At 40.6% G+C, this 24,230-nt stretch overlaps 1 protein-coding gene across 1 annotated transcript in view; it reads right to left on the minus strand.

The window, feature by feature from the left end:
* Positions 1-3,252: 3,252 nt before the first annotated feature.
* Positions 3,253-24,230, minus strand: part of TSPAN8 (tetraspanin 8) — a 31,365-nt gene continuing 10,387 nt past the window's right edge. The window contains exons 2-8 of the mRNA XM_038550015.1: positions 21,486-21,548; positions 16,542-16,679; positions 15,010-15,084; positions 14,802-14,909; positions 10,553-10,684; positions 7,667-7,750; positions 3,253-3,549 (exon numbers count right to left, since the gene is read on the minus strand). Coding sequence (XP_038405943.1) covers positions 3,496-3,549; positions 7,667-7,750; positions 10,553-10,684; positions 14,802-14,909; positions 15,010-15,084; positions 16,542-16,679; positions 21,486-21,548 — 654 coding nt within the window. The 3' untranslated portion in view covers positions 3,253-3,495. The remainder of the gene's footprint in view (positions 3,550-7,666; positions 7,751-10,552; positions 10,685-14,801; positions 14,910-15,009; positions 15,085-16,541; positions 16,680-21,485; positions 21,549-24,230) is intronic.

Genomic DNA, 24,230 nt, shown 5'->3' on the forward strand with positions numbered 1-24,230 from the left:
ACATAATTCCTACATTTCTCTTAATTGGAAGAAAAATTTCCATGTACATGGAATTATCAATCTGATCAAAGCGGAAACAATCCAGGAAATTCTATATAATTTCTCATGAAAATTTTAAATGTCAGTTATACTTTCCACAGTTGTACTACCCTTTAATCAAAAAGTCCAGGCCCTTGTGCTTGCTCTCTAAATGCCCAGTTGCTATGACAGTCTTCGTCTACTCAATCCAATCCTTGCCATTCTCAGCAGGGCTTTGTATTAGAGGAAAGTACATTTCCTAGGCTCCCTTGTTCTCGGGCTTCTAGACGAGTTCAGCCCATGGAAGATACTGGCAAAAGATTGGAGTGGGCCAGAGAGAAGCAACCAGGGCATGTCTCCCTTTCTCTGTTGTGACAGTAGCTGCTGAGTCACTGCCATGGCTCCTACTCCTACTAGCCAGCCCTTCCTCTGCGGTCCCTGCCATGGTTCCATCTTCCACCAGTGTTTCTGGATCCTGGGAGCTTGGTACTACCATCTCTGTCCCTCCAGTTCTAAGGGTGGTAGCAATTCCCCACTGCTGCTAATCTCTGGTTTATTTTGCCTTCCCAACTGGCTTCTTATTTCTTCCTTCACCTGTGTAAGCAATTGGTATGGACTGAATTTTGTACACCTTCCCACACCCACAATTCATGTTTGGGGCCTAACCCTCAGTGTAGCTGTATTTGGAGTAGTAAATAAGGTTAAATTAGGTCATAAGGGTAGAGCCCTAATCAGATGGCATTAGTGTCCTTACGAGAGAAGACATTAGAGAGTTCTCTCTCTCTCTCTCTCTCTCTCTCGCTCTCGCTCTCTCACTCTCTCTCTGTAACATACATTGTTTAAGCCACTGAGTGTTGTATTTTGTTATGGTAGCCCCGGCTGATTAATTCAGCATTTCCTTGCATTGTACTTCCACTGTTTGAAATAGCTAAGAGAGTTTTCAATCTCCTGCTTACCTTGACTGACACATTCTTTATATCATTGATACCATAAAATATTTACCATAAAATATCCTAATATGTGATCTTTCTTAGCTTATTCTGCTTTATATCCAGCCTTATAACATTTAATAGTATGGTATCAGTCCAAGGAGAACAAAACAGACAATCCAGAAACAGACCTTGAGACTATTCAGAATAATTACCCACCTTTGCCAGCTGGCTGTGTCTGTCTAGTATAGAGCTAGCTCTTATGGAAAGGTGTTTGGGAAAGGCATGTATTATCACCCAAGACAGTCATCATAACTCCTCCACTTGCTAGCTGCATGACCTAAGAAAAGTTAGTTAATCTCATTCATCTCTGGTTTCCTTTTCTGGGAAGTAGCCTAACAATAGTACTAACTTAAGAGGATTGTTCTGGACTAAATAAATTACTCTGTACAAAGTGCTTAGATTATTTTTAGGCACGTAGCAAGCTTTCGATAAATCTAAGGATTATTTTTAGCTATAATTTATTGAGCACCTATTGGCTGTTAAGCACTGTAATAGATATAGGGGACATAAAGATAAATAAGAAACAACACCCTCAAAAAGTTGCAGGATACTAACAGAGACAAACACATGAACAGGTGATTAACATAATATATGGCAAGTACATTAGTAGACATGGGAAAGCCAAATATGCATGATCCATTAGGGAGGCAATTGTTTGGGAGGGTTGGAAAGTAATCATCAAGGTTTGGATCCCAGTTATGTCAATCACTAATGGTTTTACTCTAAGCATGTTCCCTAATTTCACGTAAGTCCCTATTTTATCACCTGCAATAGGAGGATAATAGTATCTAGCTTATAAGGATATGGTAAGAAGAAACAAGACATAAAAGTACAGTTTCTGGGATAGTTCCCAGGGGATGACAGGTGCTAAGAAAAGGATAGTTATCTTTGTCAGCAATAGGGGAGCACAGAATTAGATTGCCCAACCCAGCCCAGTATGCACCCACCCTCCCAGTTTCCCACTCCTTCCCCACTCTGATCCATTTGATAATGACTGCCTTTCTCTCCCTTTTTCCTTCTCAGAAGAGAATATTAGGTCTTTCCTACTTTTCTAGTATGAGTATAGATAAGCATAACCACTTTAGAAGATTTCTTGAAGAGAATCTATTAAATCTAAATATATGAAATATATGAATACAAAGCTATTCCACCCCTGCGTATCTATCCAGAAATCAGTACCTATAAGCACCAAAAGATGTAAAAGAATGTTTATAGCAGCTTTATTCATACTAGCACCAAACTGGAAGCAAACTCAATGCCCATCAACAGGAGAGTACATTGTGGTATAGTCATGTAAAATGGAATATTACAGAGCAACAAGAATGGGCTAGAGTTGCATGCAATGATATAGACACGTCTCACAAACAGTGTTGAGAGCAAAAGAAGCCAGAGTACATACTTTACTATTCCATTTATAGAAAGTTCAAGAATAGGCAAAATAAATCTATGGTCCTAGAAATCAGAAGAGCGGTTACCTTTGGGGAAGCATTTGCTGAGAGCAGTGGTATACTGGTGAATGTCTAACAATCAGTTCTCAAAAGAAAAGAAAAGAAAATCCTGATTTTCCAGCATTGGCCATTCCCGTAATATTAATACTCCCACCATGGTAGATTTCAAGCTACCAGTGTGATGTCACTGTGCACATGTTATGTATACAGTCTGCCCTTGGGAGTTGGTGTGAGCCAGCTCCAGCCATAGTGAAGGGGCATCCTAGTGTGCTGAAAATATTCTGGATCGTGATCCGGATGGTACTTACACAGGTGGAGTCTTAAGGTTTGTTCACTTGATGGTGTGTATATTATACCTAAATAAATAGTAAAACGTAACAATGCCTGTAGGAACTCGAAGGAAAAAAGCACTTATATCCATGTCTCAGGAAGATCCAAAGAGTTACTAGAGATTCAGAGACTAAAAGGCAGTGCTCAGATCCTCTTGCTCACCAACCCCCCACCACCACCACCAACAGTGAGGAGAAAAAAAGAGATCCCATTAGTCAACATTAGCACAAACAGAAGAGAGATGTTGACTTTCAGCTGGGCCGCTCTCAAGTTCTTCAACTTGAGACTCAACTCAACCTCATCACCAACAGCTGATAACGCCGAAAGAGCGTTGCTTCCAGATTCACTGCTTTAACTAACTATGGCCCCATCCGTCACTTAGCAATGAAGATTACTCCACTGGGTGGCTCCAGTTGAATGTCTTAAGCACAGGACCCCCTGAACACAATGATCAGACAGAAAAATACACCAGCATAAACAATGTTACTTTTATTTTAAGTAAAAATCGCATTCATATCATTTTCCTAGTGTCACTCAAATCTTAAATATGTTCAATATGTCTGGAAGATATCTGTGATGTAGCTAAATGAGACATTTTAGTAAGACAGCTGCTCCTAACATGTACAGTATTTGTATATTTAAAGTTACAAAACGAAAGCAAAATGTTAAAGGGGCTTGATGGATGAGAGCTCGACACATCCACAGATTCATTTGTTTCCAATCTGGCAGTACAGGACCATAGAAAATACCAGACCAAGTATCTAGAAAATAAAATAACAAGATTAACATGGAATTTAAAATGCTGGAGACATTACAAATAGACAGAAAGACTATTACATATGAAAAAGATCCTGGCTACTGACAGTTCTCATCTTATTTTCCTAAGTCATCGCTCTGCTTGGATGACCAGTGAGACGAAAAGAGCATTGAGAAAGCTTTTGGAGTATTCTGTGTTTTTAATCAGTTTTTAGCTGGCCAATCCGCTTGTAACTGGCCCTGTCTGATTGTGCAGGATTGGCTGCCCTCAGAGCACCCTATCTTTCTCAAACACACACACCCTTCTGTGGGGCATCTACCCTGGAGCTCTGAAGAACTTAGGCCTCTGGGGGGCTAAATGTACCTACTGCTTCCATGAATAGGCTATGCGATCATCTGGTTTAGATCATCTGCATAAAATCAAGGCGTCTAGAATTTCTCTTGCCATATTTTTAGGCATTGCCAAGAGGAATGAAGAAAGTAACTTTTTTTTTTTTTCTTAAAAAGCTTCTAAATCTACAGGGAATAGCTTAATTCAGGAATTTCCTTTGAAGTGAAAAAGCACAGCTGAAAATCTGGGACATAATTTCCATCTCATTAAATGGCTCTCCCAAGAATGAGGGACCCTAAAACTTGCCCTCGTTGACTCGGCAGTCAGTGCCTGGCCTGCTGTGGCTTCGATGCAGAAATGATGGAAAGGACCCCTGTGTATTAGAGATGGAAAGTTTCCTCCCCACTGAGGCAGGAGGAGAGCCAGGGGCCATTTATGCTGAGTCATCCTAAGTGTTCCTCCTGTACTGAGTCATCCTGCTTACTAATTCTTTCCTGGAAATGCATTTCAGATGAGAACTGCTGCCCAGTATTTCTTCCTTCTTAAAAACAAAACAGTAGACACCAATTCTCTGCAAAAATAATGATTTTCATCCATAATATTCTTTTAGAATGTTCTTTTAGAATGACCTGGAAAAGCCCTGAAATTTCATCTTTTTGCCTTGGTCTCAAGCCTTCAGTCTGGGAACAAGTATTAGGAAAGAGTAAAGAAAATGGACAAAATATTGGGATAAGACAACTCTCTATTGCCATTCACTGTCACATCCTTGTAATAGAAGTCCAGCATTCATCAGCATACTAGATGATTAATATCACATTTTCTTGCATCAGAAAAGATAATTTATCATTGTTCATAAAAGTGGGAATAATTAAAAGAGATTCATCATACAGTAATATATGCTAGGACGCAGGATAACCTTGTAGGCTGTGTGCATGAGTTCTCATATTCTGAGGCAGTCCAAAAAACGTTATAAAATTCTCATTTCCCTATCTTTTAATTGCTCTGTTCCTACGACCTCCTGTCAAGATAATGTTTATCCTACGAAGTGATGACTATCATTGTCAATGGCTTTTTCCCTCCCCCACTAATTAGAATGAGGAGTGAGAGTTCTGCTGATTTTCTGTGCTAGTAAGTTGTGTAGTCAAATAAGGAGAGATATGATAGCCTGGTTATTTAATTCTGTAATAAGAATTCCAATGTCTATAGATAAAATTTCCTTACAAAATAAAGCATTTTGCATAGATCCCTGACATCTTATCTGAGAAAAATCCCTCAGGGATGTGGTCTTAACAGATTGAAAATACCTATTGCTCAGTCTGTCACAGCCTGTGCCTAAGCAGATTAACATCAAAGGTCTAAATGTCAGAGGGTGATTTTTTCGTGTGATATTTGTCTATGGAAATAGTTTGAATATACTTTCCGCAGGAAGATATTTGTTTCTATTTCCTTCTTAAAAATAGTTATTAGAGAGATTTTTTTCTATGTATATTTATGTTTTCTTGAATTTGAATTTGGGAAACAGAATGGAGACAGGCCTCAGTGTTAAGCAACTAATATTAACTCCTGTAAGACAGACTAATGTACATTTTTTGGATACAGTTTTGTAGACTGGATATTTTCAAAGCTCCTTTTTTTAAGATTTATTTGTTTAAAAAAAAAGATTTATTTGTTTATTTATTCATGACAGACACACAGAGAAAGAGAGAGGTAGAGACACAGGCAGAGGGAGAAGCAGGCTCCATACAGGGAGCCTGACGTGAGACTCGATCCTGGGTCTCCAGGATCACACCCTGGGCGGAAGGCGGCGCTAAACCTCTGGGCCACCGGGGCTGCCCCAAAGCTCCTTTTTTAATAAAAAGAGGAGGAATATAAAATGATTTTTTTTTTCTCTTCAAATCCTAGAGGGAGGGCAGGCTTTTAGATTGAGGGAGTGAATAACAAAAAATGGCCAAGAGTTTTTTGAATCAACCATTTGCTATATCTACATGTAGTCTAGAAATCACACTTAACTGGCATTAAATCAGGAAAATGGTGATACTTTGTGATACTACTGTACAAATTCCATATCTATAAATTATTCTTTGGAAGGTCTTTTTCTTATACATGTCTTTAGAACAAGCAGTAAAATACTAGACATGTAACAAACACATGGAATATACCAATTTCATAAAATACTGAAATGCTATTCCTCCTGTAATCTTATTTTCCATTAAATGTACTTAGATTCTTGGCAATGCCTTTGGCTATGATATGAGAGACATCGATCTTCCTAGTTGATTGTGTCCTTATTTTCTTTGGCTTTGCTTCCGAGAAGTTTCTTAAAAGCATCAGTGGTTTGTAGCCAGTCATAGTCAATTGTCTGAATTCTAGTTTAATATGGATTTGACACTTATAATGACACTTACACTGAATACCACATTTAAAGCCTGATCTTTTCAATCATTCATTTAAAGTCTACTCCTCCAACATATATGTATGTGTGTTTCATGCTTATAAATATATGAGTACATTTGTGTGTGATTCCTTACTCATCTCTACAACCATTAGCTCGTATTTCTATTCTTTGCATAAACCCCAAGTACAAAGGAGAGAGAAAAAGGACATTATACAAAAGGCTGAATCCAGAGAGGTAGACCTAGCACATAGCACCATTTGACGTCCATTATATATCAGACAAAAAGAAAGTTGACCATGTCTACTGAGAGATTGTGCCATACTTAGACCTGTTAATTTGGACTACAAGGAAGTACTACTCAACAGCCCAACCTGCTGCTCAAACTCTACAGTTAACCTAAAAGAGCACTTAGAACACTAAATTGCTTCAATCCCAGCTAAAATTCCTCTCTGTCAGTAAAGTGGCACAAGTAAGAGATAGAAAGCTACCAGAAATCCGGGGGAGGACATTGTATAGTGTTCTACAAAAGTGAAGCGGAAGTCACTCATCTGACCTAACCAGCCCCCAGAGGCAGTAACCAGGAGGACACCTCACATGTCATTAGGATCCTTGCCAATGTCCTGACAGAGGATCAAGAGTGAGTTGACTCACTTGATATCTAAATTAACCAAGATCTGGAATGACTCCGAAAACGCTTCTCTGAAATAGTTCTATTCCATCTTTCTAGCAAAGAAATTTAGGCCATGTAGAAAGTATCCTCAGGTTCTTTAAAAAGTCATACCAAGAAAGTCCATCAAGATAAAAATCCAATACAAGTTTTTTTTTTCAACACCAATAATCAAATTGATAAATAAATACATAAACCTTAAATTTCCTTTAAAATTTCCTCAAGTGAGCCCATAGTCCTTAAGACATCTGTCCCTAGTTTTTAAAAATTGTTAGATTTCTCTAGATGGAACAGCAGGAAAAGAGCTCCCCACACTCTTGAGGTGAGTTTTTATTTTGTTTCAAAATCAAGAAGAGAGGTAAGAATTTGTAAAGGTTGTATTTTGGTTTTGTTTGGTGCTTTCTCTTCTAACTTCAGGAAACCTTAACTCTTATGCTGGTTTTCAACATAAAAAGGAAATCTGGGATTAAGAACTGTGTGGAGATTAACTCAATTTTTGTCCCAGTGGAGAGATCATTCATAAATAATGTTCTCAGCTGTGCTTGATTGACAAGATTGTAATCCTCTTCCAAAACCAAAGACTGCCAGAAAAGATGCTAAACCTTGAACAGTTGGCACCAGTGTTTTTCTCAAGCACCTGGTTTATGCTTGGCTTACTATAAATATTTGTTGGAAGAATTAATGAATAAACAATGAATGAAGAGTCAACAATGCAAGGTTATACTGTACCTCAATAACCGCCAGTCCAAATGCTATTCCAATTACTATCAGAATATGCTTTGCAACTACTTCTTTTATCAAAGAAATACATGGCTGTTAAAAAACAAAACATAAAAAGTTACCTTTAATCAAAATTTTGACCTTATTTTAATTAAGTTCCCCCTCCCATTGGGTTGACCATTGCTATGGAAGAACAGTCAACAAAAAGGAATTGGATTGATTATTCCACTCTTCCATTCCGTCAATCCACGCTTCTACCCACCCCCAAAGCTTGTTAACTGTGGTTTGTTCATACATTGGAAAGTACCAAGAAAGAAAATCTTGCTTCAGCTATCTCATTGCTAAATCTAGGAATCTTTAGATATAAATAATACTTTTATCCTAACTTTCAGTTATTCATTTTAGAACTGTTATCACTTTGTGTATTATTTAGGTTTGTAATCTGCAGCAAAGAGTTCCCTGGTTGGGGTTTCAGCTAACTGTAGCATAAACTTTCATTTTTAAAACAAGTTTTAAAAAAATCGCTAAATAATTTATATCTGAGTTATTTTTACTGGAAAAACGAAAAAAAATTACTGTGTCCACTATTTTGTCTTGACCTTGGTAAAAAACGAGAATTTAGAAAGTAGCCTCTCTGCCACATTTGTTGAAATATATTCAAGCTAGCATGCAATTTCAGCTTATGACATTTTAGGCCAGACTTAAAAATTCCAGCAATTGTAAATTATATGGATAATTTTCAAAATGGGAAAACACGACACAATGTAATAGTGGTATTATCTGTATTGCCAGAAAATATATCATTCCTATGATAGTCTTATATGCACAGAGGGCTAACAAAATATTGCTATGGTTAATAAAATAAAAGTTCTCCATAAGGCTGAGTAAAATAGTCTTTTCCCTCTCATTCTTAAATGTAATGGGTTTCTCCACTCACATCTGATCCAAAGTGGTAAACATTAGAGTAAATTATTATGTCATTTAGGGTTAACTATAAGATTAATGATCTTATCTACGGAGTCACATTCATTATATTTGAGGAGTTTTCCTCCCTTTCCCCTCCAGATAACCAGGTTATCTTGGCAAAAGGTAGGGGGGAATAAAAAGAAATGTGAGTTATGGCCATTCCAGATTTCTTATTTTTCCAGACTTTTTGCAAATGACACAAGGCAGATGGAAGTATTTTATGAATTTATGACCCTCCTTTTGGGAAACTGGTGCAGCTATCAGCCTATCTTCAGCTGAATTATGTGTGAATTTGGAGGGAATGTCTATTACTTTTTAGGATAAAAAAAAAATCTATCCTGAGGAAAAACATCTTCAAGTTGAATCTTTAACAGGCAACAGATAACAATTTGCAACTGAATTTACTAATGTCCTCATCATCCTAAGTGGCAACTGCATTCATTGACACCATATTTATTTCGCCTCTTCTTTGCAGATATCACATCACTAAATTAGGTCGGCAGGAATATAAAAAGTAAGAATAAAACTGTTTAGTGATACTACTTTGACAATAAAAAAAATCTGATTGCTCTGTAGTCTGGTGGATAACTTCTCCTCATGAATTATGTTAAGTACTAGTAACAGCAATTCCCCTTTAGAGCGGAGTCTCCTGATTTTTTTTTTTTTGAGTCTCCTGATTTTTGATGAGATTAGTAAAAGAGATCCGACAGCCAGTGGGAGAGAAACTTCCCCTGAGATACTTTCTATTTCCTACTATATAATTAACCTCAGTAGCCATCACTACATCAATGCCAAAATGAAAATAATCATCAGGTATTATAGAAATTAATTCATTGAATTATAAGAGCTTTTATATATCTTTCTCCCAACTAGATTATAACCTTCTCGAGGTTCCAGAAGTATGTGTGATTTTAACAAGGGTCTGTTTGACACATAGTGGGCACTGAAGAATAACAACAAATAAATTAAACATTAATGTTGATAATTATTTTTTGTAGGCATTCCTCCCAGGCAGAAGGAACAATTTATGTAAAGACCTGTGGTAAGGGACAGATAGCATATCCTCTAGGAGACCTTGAACCCTGAAGACTGAGTTACCCAGGGTCCCATAATACCTTGTGCCTGCCCCTATCTAAGAAATACCAATAATTATTGAAATGAAGCTGCCTAGCTTTCTTTCTTCATTATTTGAGTATAACCCCCATGAGTGCAATCATTATGGCTGTCTGGAATGGATATCCCGTGGCTGGTAAATGGCCTGGCCCATTGGAAGTGGTCAATCATCTTTGATGAACTAAGCAATAATAAGAAATACGACATTCACATATTGACATCTACAAGAGACATAAATATGATATCTGTAACACATAAAAGATGAACCCAGCTCTTTTGATTGACTTTAGATGTCCGAGGCCACTTCTCAAATAGAGCAATAATTAGGCAAATTGATTGATACACTAACATCCAGAGCCAAACTACTGAAGACCAAGTCTTTATACCCACATAATTACTTAAAAAAAGGAACCTTTGATAAGAACAAGAAATATTAACTTTATAAACTGAAGTGAAACTATATATTTCTAGGATTTATGTGAAAATAGAAAAAATAGTTAAGAATAATGATTAAAGTCATCAATCATTATTAATGAGGATGAGATAACTTTCATCGGTTAGCTTGTACTTTCCTTGGAATGTTTCTTTGATCTATTAAAGTTGACTTTAAGTGATATCAGACTAAAAAAAATACTTTCACTTTTTTATACCTACTTTTATCTTTAAACAGTATCTACTTTTTATTGGGAAACTCCTGGGACTTTTATATCATGATTCCCATTGTAATTGCTTGCAATTTAATTTTTTTGTAGAGACTTTCACTGGAAAAAAAAATCAACAGAACCACTTACTGTGTCAAATTTCATTTGTCCTCACCTGTTTGTAAACATTTTTGCCATCATACATCACACAAGAATCTGACAAACTTGAACATTCACATGACTTGTAATTCTCTTGAAAATTATTTCCCCAGTCAGCAGCTCCATTGACCAAACCACAGCATTTAAACTGTTTAATGAAAAGTAGATATAAAGAGCAATCACTAAAGAAGAAAAAAACATTGTCAATACATTGAATCCTATTCTTCTGAAACTATTAATGTGATGTTTCTTATACTAAAATGTCATGTAAATCATCTCAACAACTTCTCTAGTTGTAGAAGAAAAATGAAGGAATCTTCCATTTGGGCCTTAATAGTAATTTAAAAAAAATAGGGTTGCAGATGCACAAGTCTGAGGAAGTTGGCAAAAGGACAAAAAAACTCACCTAGTTTTAAATGACAAAAGAGAGGGGCAGAAACAGATCTAGTACCCTAGATTTCAGGAAAGAAGCTTCCAAGGAGTTAGTCCATGAGAAAATCAAGGTCTCTTTAAAAAACTTTTGCTCAAAAGAGATGAGAGAGTTTTAAAAAATGAAATTTCCATCTCATGATCTTTGATCATTTTGGGAAGAGAGGAGGAAAAGAGAGAGAGGCCTCTCAAAGGCCAAAGAAGATGCTTAGTGGGGCCTCTCATAAGACTGAATTTTACACGGAAAGCCACAAAATGAGGGAGGGATGCAAATGAAGGAGGAAGCTCTCAGAATAACGTTAAGGCCCAGAATACACTGGAACGTGAGGAAACACGAAGGGAGTTTGGGGTCATGTTTTAGGAAGAAAAACAAGGAAGCGATAAGCCCAATGACTCAGGGTTTACGGCACGCCATATTATTAGGTGAAAGAGAGAAGTAACTGTCCCTCATCTGGTCCTACTTGCTCTAGTAGAGAGATAATACTTCATGAAGAAAAGGTAGAGGAAAAAAGTTGCTGAAGGAAATAGAACCAAGATTGCACAGTTTTCTAGGCTCAGATGTATTGTAAGGCCCAGATATTGAGAAAACTCACTTACGGGCTGGGTGATCATGTTACCCACGTTGCTTAACCTCTCTGTGCCTCTGTTCTTTATCTGTAGAATACAGATAGTCGTAGTTGCTCACAGTAACATGTAAGTCGTAGACTTGTTGTAAAGAAAAAAAATGGGAAAATTCACATGAAGCTATGAAGTGCTTAGCTCAGTGCCTGGCTTGTAGAAATTACTCAGCATGCGTTTGCTACAGTTGTTTTATGGCAGTTGTTGCCATTTCCATTATTCTCTGTTCAATGCTGATATGAATAATTTAGATAAATATTTGGAAAGTACCTTTTCAGCTCTGTAGTTGATAGAGAGCTGGCATGATGATTAACACATTGGGGAGCAGAATCAAGCTCCAAAGTGATTTCAAAGAATGGACTCAAACCAACTAGTTCGGTGGAAGCAGATACAAAGTCTTGCACTTGGGCTCAAAGCCTTAGATGCACAAATATCTGACTCAGCAGACATTCATATGACAAACAGTGAAAGATTTCAGTCGGTCGCAAGGTCAATCAGTATTAGCAGAGAAGGCAATCTTGAAATAACCTTCTTTCCTGTTTCCATGGTAGACATGATTAATTGCTTATGCCTTTTGATTAAATAGTCTTGAACAATAGTAATTGATAGAAAAACCCAGATCTTTTTTTTTTAAGTCCCATTATATGTACTCACAGGTCAGTCCATATTTGGAATACAATATACCTCAGGATTCCTTAGGGAGGCCTAGAAACAGAAGACAGAGGAGAAGGTAGAAAGGCTAAACTTGGTAAGATATCTGGTCACCAGATCAGACCTGAGAGAAGTCGAGGAAGAAGCTGGTCAGGATTTGTTGCAAGTGTTATAACAGCTGGATGAATAAGGCTCTGTGCAGTGAATAACTCAATGACCTCTAGAAAAATACCATCACCGAGAATCCAAGAGGGGCATATTCTATTAGTATGTTAGCAGAAAATTCACCTGGGAATTCTCTGAAATCAAAAGAGAAAACCACTTTGTATCTACAACTTCTGTCCACGTGTGGTAAGGCCCCAAGTCATCCAGCCAGAGTTCGGTATAGGATTCTTTTTCCAAAAAAGCATTCCTAAAAAGGAAAAGCCCTGGTGGAGAGAGGGAGGAAGAGACAACTAGAGAAAGAGGGAGGGAGGGAAGAAGATGGACAAAGCAGATCATCAGGAGCAGAATGTAATACAGGATGCTCTCCCACTGCACACAGTTCAGCTCTGCCCAGCTGGGCCCAGTGCCGCACTGTACCCCACCCCCCATCAATCCCACTCTTAACCCAAAGAAAGGAGGGAGGGAAGGAAGAAGGAAGGAATAAAAATGGACATTAAAGAACTATAGTTCTATGAACATAGGAAGCTTCAGGCATAGAATCAGTGCACCAGAACAGAAGTAATTCAGAACTATGCTACAGCAAACAGAACATGTAAACCCCCGTGCTTAGACTAGACCTTGGCCATCAGGGATGGCATGCAACAAGTGTAATTCGGAACCCAAACCTGAGACCCAGTGGTTACCTACAGTACCTTTCGTCTTAGGTCAACCACCAGGGAGGATGAATGATGCTCAATTCCACCCAGGGGAAGAACTGAGTTGCTTAAATTCTTCCTGCTTTAAACCTGGGTTGACCTGGGCTCCAGAGTAGGATGCTGCAAGGGAGAGGATCAAGAAACACAGCTATGGGGAAGCTGGGAAAAGCACCACACAGAGGAAGTGAAACAGAGACGGATTCCTATCAGGTTTCAGCTCTTGGAAATGATGCTTTAAGCAGAATTTTTACAAGCTGGAGTCTATTCAAACAGGAACTGGGGAATGCTCTGGAAAAAAAAAAAAGCCATCTGATAAATATTTCAAGAAACTAAGGATGTTTCAACTTAAGAAGCAAAGCTTTTAGAAATCATATGATAGCCATTGTCAAAGTAAAATTGCAATGCGCAGAAGCATCAGTAGATTTTCTTTTTCCTCCGGCCAGAAGGAAGAACACGGACTAAATAATGTAAATCCTAGGGAGGCAGGTTTTCTTTCAAACTAAGAAAGAACAGACTAATCATCAGACAGAGATATAAATGGGACGGGATGGGCAAAAATGGATGAACTTTCAACTCATCAATGTTTAGAGAGTGGATGAACATAAATATAAAATACATCAAGCAACGAGAAGTCAAGTTAAATGCCCTACAAAGTCCAACTCTCCTCCTCTAAGACTCTGAGAACTTCCCTAACGTGTGAACCGAATGCTACATGTAGTCAATACGATGGGGATTCTGAATAAAGGAGTGATTAGGAGTTTCACAGAGTAAGTAATATTTTAGTGAGGCCTTGAAGTACACGTAGTATCTGGGAAGGAAGAGGAAAGTCGTAAGTATTTCCCAAGATAGGGAATGATGCCGGGACTGGAAGGTAGAATTTGTTTAAGGGATCCTGAGTAGATGAACCTGACTGGACCAGAGAGGGGGGTGGTGGTGGTTGTGTGCTTGTTTTGTGTTTGTTTTATTTTTATGAAGTAGTGCTTACTAGTGTTAAAATATCAGGTAAGAGCCAGAGAGTAGAACACCCTCAACGCCTTGCCCAAGTTTTGACTTTACCCTAAAGACAGTGAAGGTTTTAATAAGTAAATAAGGGAGAGACTAGTAGATAAATTTAAAATAATAACTAGTCAGACAGCTGGGTTCAAATTCCAAACTCATTTCTCATTAGCCAGCAGACCTCTTGAGGACCTAACCTCCTTATCCGTAAAATAGGGATAATAAAGATAATGCGATCCATGTCACAGAGCTGTCATAAGGATTAAATGAGCTACTGAATGTAAGGGCAAGTACATACGGAAAAGCAATAAATGATTCCTATAATTCTTCGTATGACAGAGGGGGCAGCCATGGAGGCAGAGAGAGAGAGAGAGAGAGAGAGAGAGAGAGAGAGAAAATCGTCCACATGCCCCCAAACACTGTCCTGCTAGATGGTAAATATGAGGCAACAATTGGTTTGGCCCAAAGGAGGCTTAATTGGTCATAAACGTATCTTCTTGATCTCTGTCCTTCTAAACTGCTCCAGAACTTCCTAAGAAGCTGGGAATAAAGTTAGAAATACTCTCGGATTTTTCTTACTGCATAGTGATAGGATAATCAGTCCAAAACTGCAAAATGGACTCATGGACCATTTTGTTTGGACCATTCTGTTTACAAAGTCAACATACAACCAACGCCCAACTCCCCAAAGGGCCTATAAATTCTAATTACCTCGTTTTGAAATTCAGTCAGGGCTTTCTGGAATGCTTTTGCATTCTCATCTGCTGCGCTCAAAAGCTTTATGTTTTCATGGAGAGTCTCATTCAGAATGCGCTCAGACTGAAAATTGAAAAGCATTGTTAAATTATTCATGCCAGAGGGCAGTATTTTGATTTTTTTTCCGGCTTTTCCAAAATTATCGAATATCATGTGTACACACCTCAGATTTGAAAGTAGCTCCTAAGATACCTGCCGCCACCTGCAGGAGCAGGATCAGAAGCAAGCCTATGAAAAACTGAAAAACAAAAGAAAGAAAGAAAGAAAGAAATGGAATATGTATTATCCCCAGGGCAGTCAGTCATCATGGGACCCTTGGGCTTGGTGCATCTTCAGGCAGTTGGGATCATTTAACGGCTGGAATACTAACAGCATTCTTCATTTACTCTACCCTTTGCCTCAAAAATCCAGTTTGGAGGCCATGAGTGGCCAAAAACATTTGCTTCAAATACTGACCAGGCAAAGGAGTTAAAACAAACATTTACTGGTAGGATTGTAGACTTCGAGGTGATGTTGAATGAAGGAAGTGTGAACACTTAGATGCAATTATTTGAATATTATCTTTTTCTTTCTCTTTCTTCATCAAATGCAAACTCACACAAACTTGAAAACAGACTTCAGAAGTGACTTCAAAGCTCCATTTCTACCTCTAGCAGAATCACCTGGGGTCTCATTATAAATGTCGACTCCCAAAACCTGTCTCAGAGCTACTGAATCATAGCCTTAAAGAATGCATCCCACAAATTAGTTTTTCTCTTTTTAAAACAAGCTCCTAAAGTAATTAAATCTCCCAAATTGCAAATGAGGCCTTATTGATCAAAAAGCAACCACAAGGGATGCTATTAAAATCCTATTAAGCTCCGTCTCTACCTTCCCTGGTAATAAACAAACAGCTAAAAATTTCTTTCGGGGACAAACACAGTACTTATTTTATTAGAGAAACAAGCTTAAATGAGCTCTGTAAATGCTAAGGTTAGGCTTTATCTAATAAATATGTCACTATCTTTTTCTAATACTTTTTCTACATCCATTTATTATTTTCTACTGTACCCGTTAAATGTCGGTGGGTTATCCCAACCCCATCCATCCTCCTTGAAGCTTTCTAAGGCACAAATATGATTACCTCAGTCCCTCACAATTTTGTTAGCATGGAATATGAGGTGGTGCCATCCATTCTCAGACCCATCTTCCAGCATTGGGTGAAAACAGCCTCTGCCCCCACTCCAGCCACACCCGAGGCCTTGTCATGCCCTGAACAGGCCAGCATCCTACTGGCAGCCTCTGTCCCAGGAGAGCCCATCACACTCTCACCCATACAAACACCCTTTGTACTTCCACTTCCAGCTTGGAAGTTCTCTTCCCTATCCTTGCCCTCCCCTTCCTGGGCCTTTCACTCGGTAGTTAAGAGTCTGCTTGCCAGTTTCCCCTCCTGGCTTCCGACTGTCTTCACGTCTATGAATCTTTGAGCACAGTATCCGTCACACAGCAACTGCTCAACAAGACAGAAGGAAGGAAGGCAGGGACTAAAGTTTCTTAGGGCATCCTCTACGCTAAAAAATGTTAGCTTCTATAATAAAACCCTTTAAACAGAAGTTAGAGCATCAATTTGGCAAGTCCTCTTGACAGACAATGGGAATGGGAGATGGCACTCAGAAGCCTGAAGGGTGGGTGTTGTGGTTTGTGTGGAGGACTCACCAAAAGAAGCATGCAGCGGCTTTCTCTCACGGCACCACAGCACCCCAGGAAACCCAGAATCATGATGATAGAACCCACAGCAATCAAGATATTCACAGCAATATAGGGGCTAGTACCAGAATCACCAGGGCTAAGAATCTGAAAATAAAAAAGAGATCAATGACAGAAAATCCCTTTCTCTGATGTTTGTTGTTCAACAAATAACCATTGGGTACTTGGTATGTGCCAGGCCCTATTCTAGTACCTGGAGATACTTCAGTGATGTAAAGAGGTGCAATACCCCTGCCTTCAAGGAGCTTATATTCCATTGAGATGTGACTCGTCTGAATAATATTTCCAACTTACATTTCTTCTAAGATGATATATTGAACGCTGGATGCAAGAGATGCAAGAGGCCTTTCAAATGTCAATTATTTTTAAAAGCTCAGAAGGAGAGGTGCTTTTACCCATGATTGTGACCTTTGGTTTGCATATTTTGTACATATTTTATACACTGGAGCAGCATTGTAAACATGCATTTTATGGCAATTTAATTATTTAAATTAGAAAGGCAAGCTCCTCAAAGTACGAAGGGACCCAACAATATGAATGAATCTCATAAAAGCTACATTGAAAAGAGTGACTGCTGTACAATTCCATTTATAAGACCTTCAAGAATAGGTAACTCAGAAATCGGAGCAGTGCTTGACCTTGAGGAAGGCAGGAAGGAAAGAGCAACCGACAGCTGAGGGTACAAGTGAACACCTATGGGTTTAGAAAAATGCTTTGCATGTTGATTGCCATAGTGATCACACGGGTCCATACATTTGCCAAAACACAAAAAAAATTTAAACTAAGAAAATAAATCTAGTTCTTGATATTCCATATAATTCTATCTCTGTGTTCCCAGGACGTATAGGCTACAGAGGCTTCCAGAAATTCCTTATTTTGACTATTAAGTAATGGGATATTGAGGAAAACGTCCTAAGGCTCCTGATGTTGGCTTGGCTACCCACCCTGCATGGCTCAGTTCTGCTCTCCAGCAACACACTTACCCTCCTTCATTACCTTCGGGGTACCTAGCCTCAGTCTACCACTTGTCCTCCAGATAAATCACCAGTCAAAAGTGAAGCCTGGTGCCGGTGCCGTTCGCAGGTGCTCCTGGGACGTCGTCCATCCTGTATGATCCCTATCTCCTGGGCTACCTCCCGGACGAGCACTAGTTGTTACCCTAACCCAGAGACGCTGCCTCCTAGAACCTGTTGCACAGTATGTGCAGCAGCTCCCTTAACAGGAAATACATTAAAAATAATAATAATAACAATAACCTAGTAATAATAATGTGTACATTTTTAAAGACTTTAAAAACCAGCTCGTGGCCTAGAGGAAAACTTCATTCAATAATCTATAGGAAATGGCGCTTGAGTGGCTCCGTGAGTTAAGCATCTGCCTTTGGCTCAGGCCATGATCCCAGGGTTCTGGGATCGAGCCCCCCATCATCCTCCCAGGCTTCTCCCTCTCCCTCTGCTGCTGCTCCCCCTGCTTGTCCTCTCCCTCCTCTCTGTCTCTCTCTCTCTCAAATAAGTAAATAAATACTCTTTAAAAAATAATAATCAATAGGAAGGGATGTGCTGAAACTATAAAAGCATGAAAACAAAGATTTATATTCTGGTAAGGGTCTAAGTTTCTAACCCTGGAATTGTCGCCCAACCCTGCAGGGCCCCAGTTTCCCCTTTATAAAGGAAATTGGGTCAGCCTCTGTGGTATCTGAGGCCTCCTTTGTCTCTGAGAGTCTAGGCTCACCGACGGGGTTTCAACCTACGTATTTAGAAAGTTTGGTTAACGTCCGAAAGATATTTTGTTTGTTTTTAGGGTCTTTCGTTTATTTGGTTGTTGTTTGCTTGTTCATATTGGAGCTAAGAAATCAGTTTTGTTAATAAACATGCCTGGCATTTGGGTCAAAGTCCATAATGACCAAAGACAAGAAGCAGCAGCCGGAAACCCCAGCTCCCCACTGCCCTTCCCTAGAATGTGTGGCCAGGGCAGGCCCCTGAAGGCCTTGAGAGGCCTGACTCGCTGTCAGAGTGACCAGAAGTTGGTGTAGACAGGCCAGACCTGGAGTGATGGGTGCAACCAGCATTCTCTGGGCGGCTCCGGAAGCCCTGGGCTGAGACCAGTGTGACCAGGGGCGGGGGGTAGCTGTCGCAAGTCCAGCCCAGCAAGTGCGGCCTTGTTCAGGCCGGAAATGGAAATCTGGGGCCAGGTGTTTGCCCAGGGAAAGGAGCAGCGGGTTTTCCAGGCTGTCTCAGGTGACCGGTGTCTGTGTGGGTCAAGACGGAGAACCCCCATGGCAGGACATTGGAGGGGAGGCTTCAGGTGTGCTTTGGACTCTCAGAGCTCTCCTGAGACAAGAGTGGCCGCCCAAGGCTACACCTGGGCACTGAGTCTCCGTGAGGGAAAGCAAAGCCTTCTGAGGAGAGACCCTCTGAGCCCTAAGAGATGGGCTACACGTCATGCACAGCCCTCTTCCCCTCTGCCCGGATGCTCGGCCTTTTCCTCCTGGAACTGTTGCCTCTGCTTCTCCACCTACTAAAATCCAGGTCTTTGCCCTCTTGAGTCTTTGTCACCGGCCTCTCAGAAAGCTAAATCAAGCCACTTTCACAGAAGCCAAGCTGCCTACCATCCTAGAGGATGTGGACTTCCATCCAGAGCTCAAGCATCCACATGTCACCAAGGATGCAGCCTTGCTCGAGAAGTTCATTTGTTCCCCAGAGATGGGGGCCCACCCTCGCAAGGACAGCAGTTTGCCTTTAATACGTTCAGTGTGTGGAATTTCTTAACAGACTAAACACCAAAGTTGTTTACCAGAAGCCCTTGGGGGAAAGAAAATGTTCCCATGTCAACCAGAAATAAAATAAAATAAAAGATGGGCTGCACACACATCCGCAGAAGGCCACAGCGGCCTCCGAATAGGAGGCTGTTTAATCTCTGAGCTTAATTATGCGTCCAGAAGTCAGACATCAGCTTCTAGGCAACAAACTTCAGCACATCTTCACATACCCTTCTTGAGTTCAAGCCCAGAGCCCAAGGGCCACCAGGGAGTCACAGTTAACATTTATCAGTGTGAAACTGTAAATGAGATTCAGATGGGCTAGGATGTCACCAACCAGTTGCCTCACCTGTCCGCCACCCAATTCCTTCAGCACGGATAGGCCCTGAGTGAGGAAACCGCTGCCACTGCAATTCCTTGAGTTGTCCAAGGGTAGAAGGCAAGTTTTAAAAAGAGAAGAGGAGACAGAGAAGGGAGGGAGGAAGGGAGGAGTGACAGGAAGGAGAGGAAGGAGAGGAAGGAATGGAGAGAGGGAGGAAGGAAGGAAGGAAGGAAGGAAGGAAGGAAGGAAGGAAGGAAGGAAGGAAGGAGAGAGAGAAGGAGTGAGGTTGGGGGGAGGGAGGGAGGGAGAGAGGGAGGGAGAGAGGGAGGAAGAGGAAGAGAAGCCACCCAGTTGAGGAAAAGCATCAGAACAGATGTTGATTTGCTTCTAATCTTCCTTACAAGGCTGTCCCCAAGGCATTTAGCCTCATCACGGTATAATAAGCTTTTGTAGAAAAGACATTACTTTAATTGCTGGCTTAAGATATCTTAATAATTATCAAATGAGAATCATAATTCCTCTGACACCGAGAGCCTGTATTTGGGCAAATAAATACATTAGAAGGCTCCAGCAGTGGGGGATGTGATCCTGAATAGAGGCAAGAACCCAGACCATGAGGAGGAAGGGAAGGACTGAGCTTAGGAGTAGGGATGATATGAGGGCGGGGCGGTGGGGCGGGGGGCTGAGAAGAAGGGAGGGAGAAGAATGGAAACCGGGGAGCAGGAAACGGTGCCAGGTACATGTTGGATGGAACCAAAACAACAGCCCTGCGTGTCCTACATGGTGTTCACAGCCACATGTGCCTGTGGTGAGGGTCATGATGAGGGTCACAGTGAGGTTCACGGTGAGGGTCACGGTGAGGGTCACAGACAGCGCATGGGCCACCCAAGAACCCCCAACTCACCTGCCTCCAGACCCCTGGCGTGCTTGCTAAGGGCTTTGCCACAGGGCGTGGAAGGGGGCCTGGTGGGGGGCTTGGTGGGGGACCTGGTGAGGGGCCTGGTGGAGGGCCTGGTGAGGGGCCTGGTGAGGGGCCTGGTGGGAGGCCTGGTGAAGGTCCTGGTGGGGGACCTGGTGGGGGGCCTGGTGGGGGATCTGGTGAGGGGTCTGGTGGGGGGCCTGGTGGAGGGCCTGGTGGGGGACCTGGTGGGGAGTCTGGTGGGGGGCCTGGTGAGGGAAGGGGGCTGATGCTAAGCTTCTCCAGAGAGCAAGAGGCTGGGATCCCTTGCCAACCGCTGAGTTGGCCTAGTGCAAGCGGCCTCTTGCTGTGACAGGAGCTACCCTCCCGCCAGCTGGCCCAGGCTCTTATCAATCACCTTCGTCCCTCGTTGCCTTTAAGACACAAACCCAAATTCTTCTTCTCCAGGAGAACTTCTCATCTGCTTTACTCTGGAACCAACCTCCCACCCTGGGATTAGCCAAACATCCATCGGTACCTCACGGTACAAAACTTGTCGTGGGTGCGGAGGGACAGTAGCCTGTGTCCTCCAGCTACACTTGAGGCCAAACAGTGAAGGGCCCAGACCACCACTTTCAGCCCCTTCCCACCTCCACTTCCACGGCCACTGTTCTTCTTTCAAAGAACACCTCTCCATTCTCCAGAAGGAGTGTGCTGGGCGTGGGCCTACGCAGTGAGTAATTGGGATTCATTCAACTGAAGTCAATCATACAATCATGCACCAGCACGAATGACTACCTAAGGCAGGTAAGGAAAATGCTCTAGAAATATTTACATTATTATTGTCATTACTGTCATCATTATAAGAGAAATAAACTACTTTGGGAGCAGAGAAGCTTGTATCTCTTTATTTACCTCTTGCCCATCTTTGCTTAATCGTACCCAAATCGCTACCGCCAGGATCAAGATGCCACAGAGCTGCAGGAAGAAAAAGAAAAAGAAAAAAAATGTTAGAGGACAACTGGCCCAACGCACTGCTAGTGGCTGCTTCCAGTGGCCTATCATTAACTCTACATTACCACCTAAAAGACGTGACTCTGGCAGATTCACTGGCAGGTAATTGCTAAAACATTCCAGTGTAATTGGTAAATTTGATAAGAATAATTCCGTTTCCCGTCCACAGTCCATTCAGGGGTCTACAGACAAGAAGTCATCACTGCTACTGGGGAGGGGAGCAATGATTTTTCATGTGTCAACGCTAACTCTGTGTTTTTGCCAGATTATAATATCTGAAAGATAAGTCATGACAGTTTAAAGACAAAATAATCCTTACTGGGCCCCTGGGTTTGTCTCTGAGAAGTTGTCTTGGACAACAAGGAAGAAAAAACTGATTATCAGACATTCCTTCAAGATTCTAGAAGCATGAAGCTGGGATAGACGGGGAAACAGTAGGACATCGGACAAAATCTGCAGGTAGGCAGCAAGGGTTTACAACACTTTTTGTACCCAAATAAACTCTTTTAAAAATAAGTTCTTTTAGGTCGTAAAGCTCACCCAGAGAGAAAGAACAATGAGCAACAGTACTTAAACTCTTAAATGCATTTAATGAGTTTCCCAGATTATTTAATTTGGACTGAAGCCAACACATAAAATGCGAAACACATTTTACTTTTGTGTAAGGAAAAGCCTTGTCTTTCAGGGTTTGATTTGGTTTTGTTTCATTTCAGATATATACGTTATAGCCTTAAAAAAAATAAAAAAGCTAAGATCTATTATTAAATAGAGATGTTGAGAACAAGTTTGGTCACATAGCAGACACAGCAGCCTTTGCAAGATTTTCTAGACTATTCTGGCCGTGTGGTGCTCTGACAGAGAAATGCCTGAGTCCTCTGAAGCCTGGTGACCTTGAAGTATCATTGTTTTTGTGCACGGTTGAGCCATATGCCTGCGAACTCAAAACAGCCCTTTTGCTTTTATTTATTTTTATTTTTTAAATTTATTTATTTATTTCATTTTTATTGGAGTTCAATTTGCCAACATATAGCATAACACCCAGTGCTCATCCCATCAAGTGTCCCCCTCAGTGCCCATCACCCAGTCACCCCATCCCCCCGCCCACCTCCCTTTCCACCACCCCTTGTTCTTTTCCCTGAGTTAGGAGAAAAAATGAGTGGAAAATATCAGAGAGGGAGACAGAACATGAGAGACTCCTTTTGCTTTTAAATGGCTTCTCGTTAAATCTGCCCTAAAAGGAGAGTCAAAGGCTTTGTTAAGGTTTTGGGAATACTGTGACCACCTGAATAATCAGAGAATATTCGTATTCTCTAAAAGATCTCAAAAAACAAAACAAAACAAAACAAAACAAAAAAAAACGTCATGTAGGTCCAAACCCTTCATTTTAAGTAAAAGAGCTAGAACCCCAAGAACGCTTTCACGTCAGGAAAGTCCAGCACCACTCCTAATCCAATCCTGCCCCCTCGACATGCTTCAACTCTTACAAAATAATGAAGGCAGTGGGAAACCAAAGCTTGCTCTCAAACCACCCAATAACCTACACAATTTTATTATCTTATAGGCACACACTCACACACGCCACACAATACACCATTGAAAAGAGAGCTTCAGAGCCTGAAAACCCTCAGGTTTTTCTCCCCCTTCCCAATAAATCCTAACTTCACTTGCAGATGGAGATAAATGCTCATTTTAGCAGCTCTGTGTTAATAACTAAGTCAATCAAGATTTGTGTCGAATTGATAATGAGCCCCCCTGAGATTTTGAGTAAGTCACAGTAGTTGGATTTTTGTTTGTTATTTGATTTGTTCACTGATATTTTCTTTCTTTTTCTTCCCAAGTAGATTTACGTTGGTTGTCTTAATAGTTGCTCTGGCTTTAGCTTTAACTGAACATAGCATAAATTACCCGAATAGTTCTTATGGTTATTATCCTTATCTGATACTTATTTATGAGATTATCAATGAGAAAACTGTAAGAATTCCTAGAGACTAAGACTGCGGTTTTTAAATTACTTAATTATTTAATATATATATTTTTAAGATTGTATTTATTTATTTGACAGAAAGAGAGAGAGAGAGAGAGCACAAGTAGGGGAAGCAGCAGAAGGAGAGGGAGAAGCAGGTTCCTCACTGCGCAGGGAGCCCGATGTGATGCTCTATTCCAGGACCCTGGGATCTTGACTTGAACCAAAGGCAAACACTTAACTGACTGAGTCACCTAGGTGCTCCGACTGTGGTTTTTTAAACCCTTAACTTTTTTATTTGTCTCTGTGTGACTTTTTAGTTTACTTTTTCAGTGACTTTAGATACCAAATCATTGAGAAATCTTATAAAATCAACCATATTCTCCCTTTAAATGACCACTTTCAGTCTTGTCAGCCACCAAGTATTATCTGTAACATTAACTTTAAAAGAAGGATTATCAAAACAAGGAGACTATTATACACCAGTTGAAATGGCCAAAGTCTGAAACCCTGACACCCCAAATGCTAACGAGGATGTGGAGCAATAGGTACTCCCGTTCAGTGCTGATAGAAATGCAAAATGTACAGCCACCTTCAAAGACCTTTTGGTAGTTTCTTACAAAACCAAACACACTCTTACTGTATCATACAGCAATCATGCTCCTTGGTATTTATCTAGATTT

The sequence above is a fragment of the Canis lupus genome, chromosome 10 (genome assembly GCF_011100685.1).
Source record: "Canis lupus familiaris isolate Mischka breed German Shepherd chromosome 10, alternate assembly UU_Cfam_GSD_1.0, whole genome shotgun sequence".
In the NCBI taxonomy this organism is placed as follows: Eukaryota; Metazoa; Chordata; class Mammalia; order Carnivora; family Canidae; genus Canis; species Canis lupus.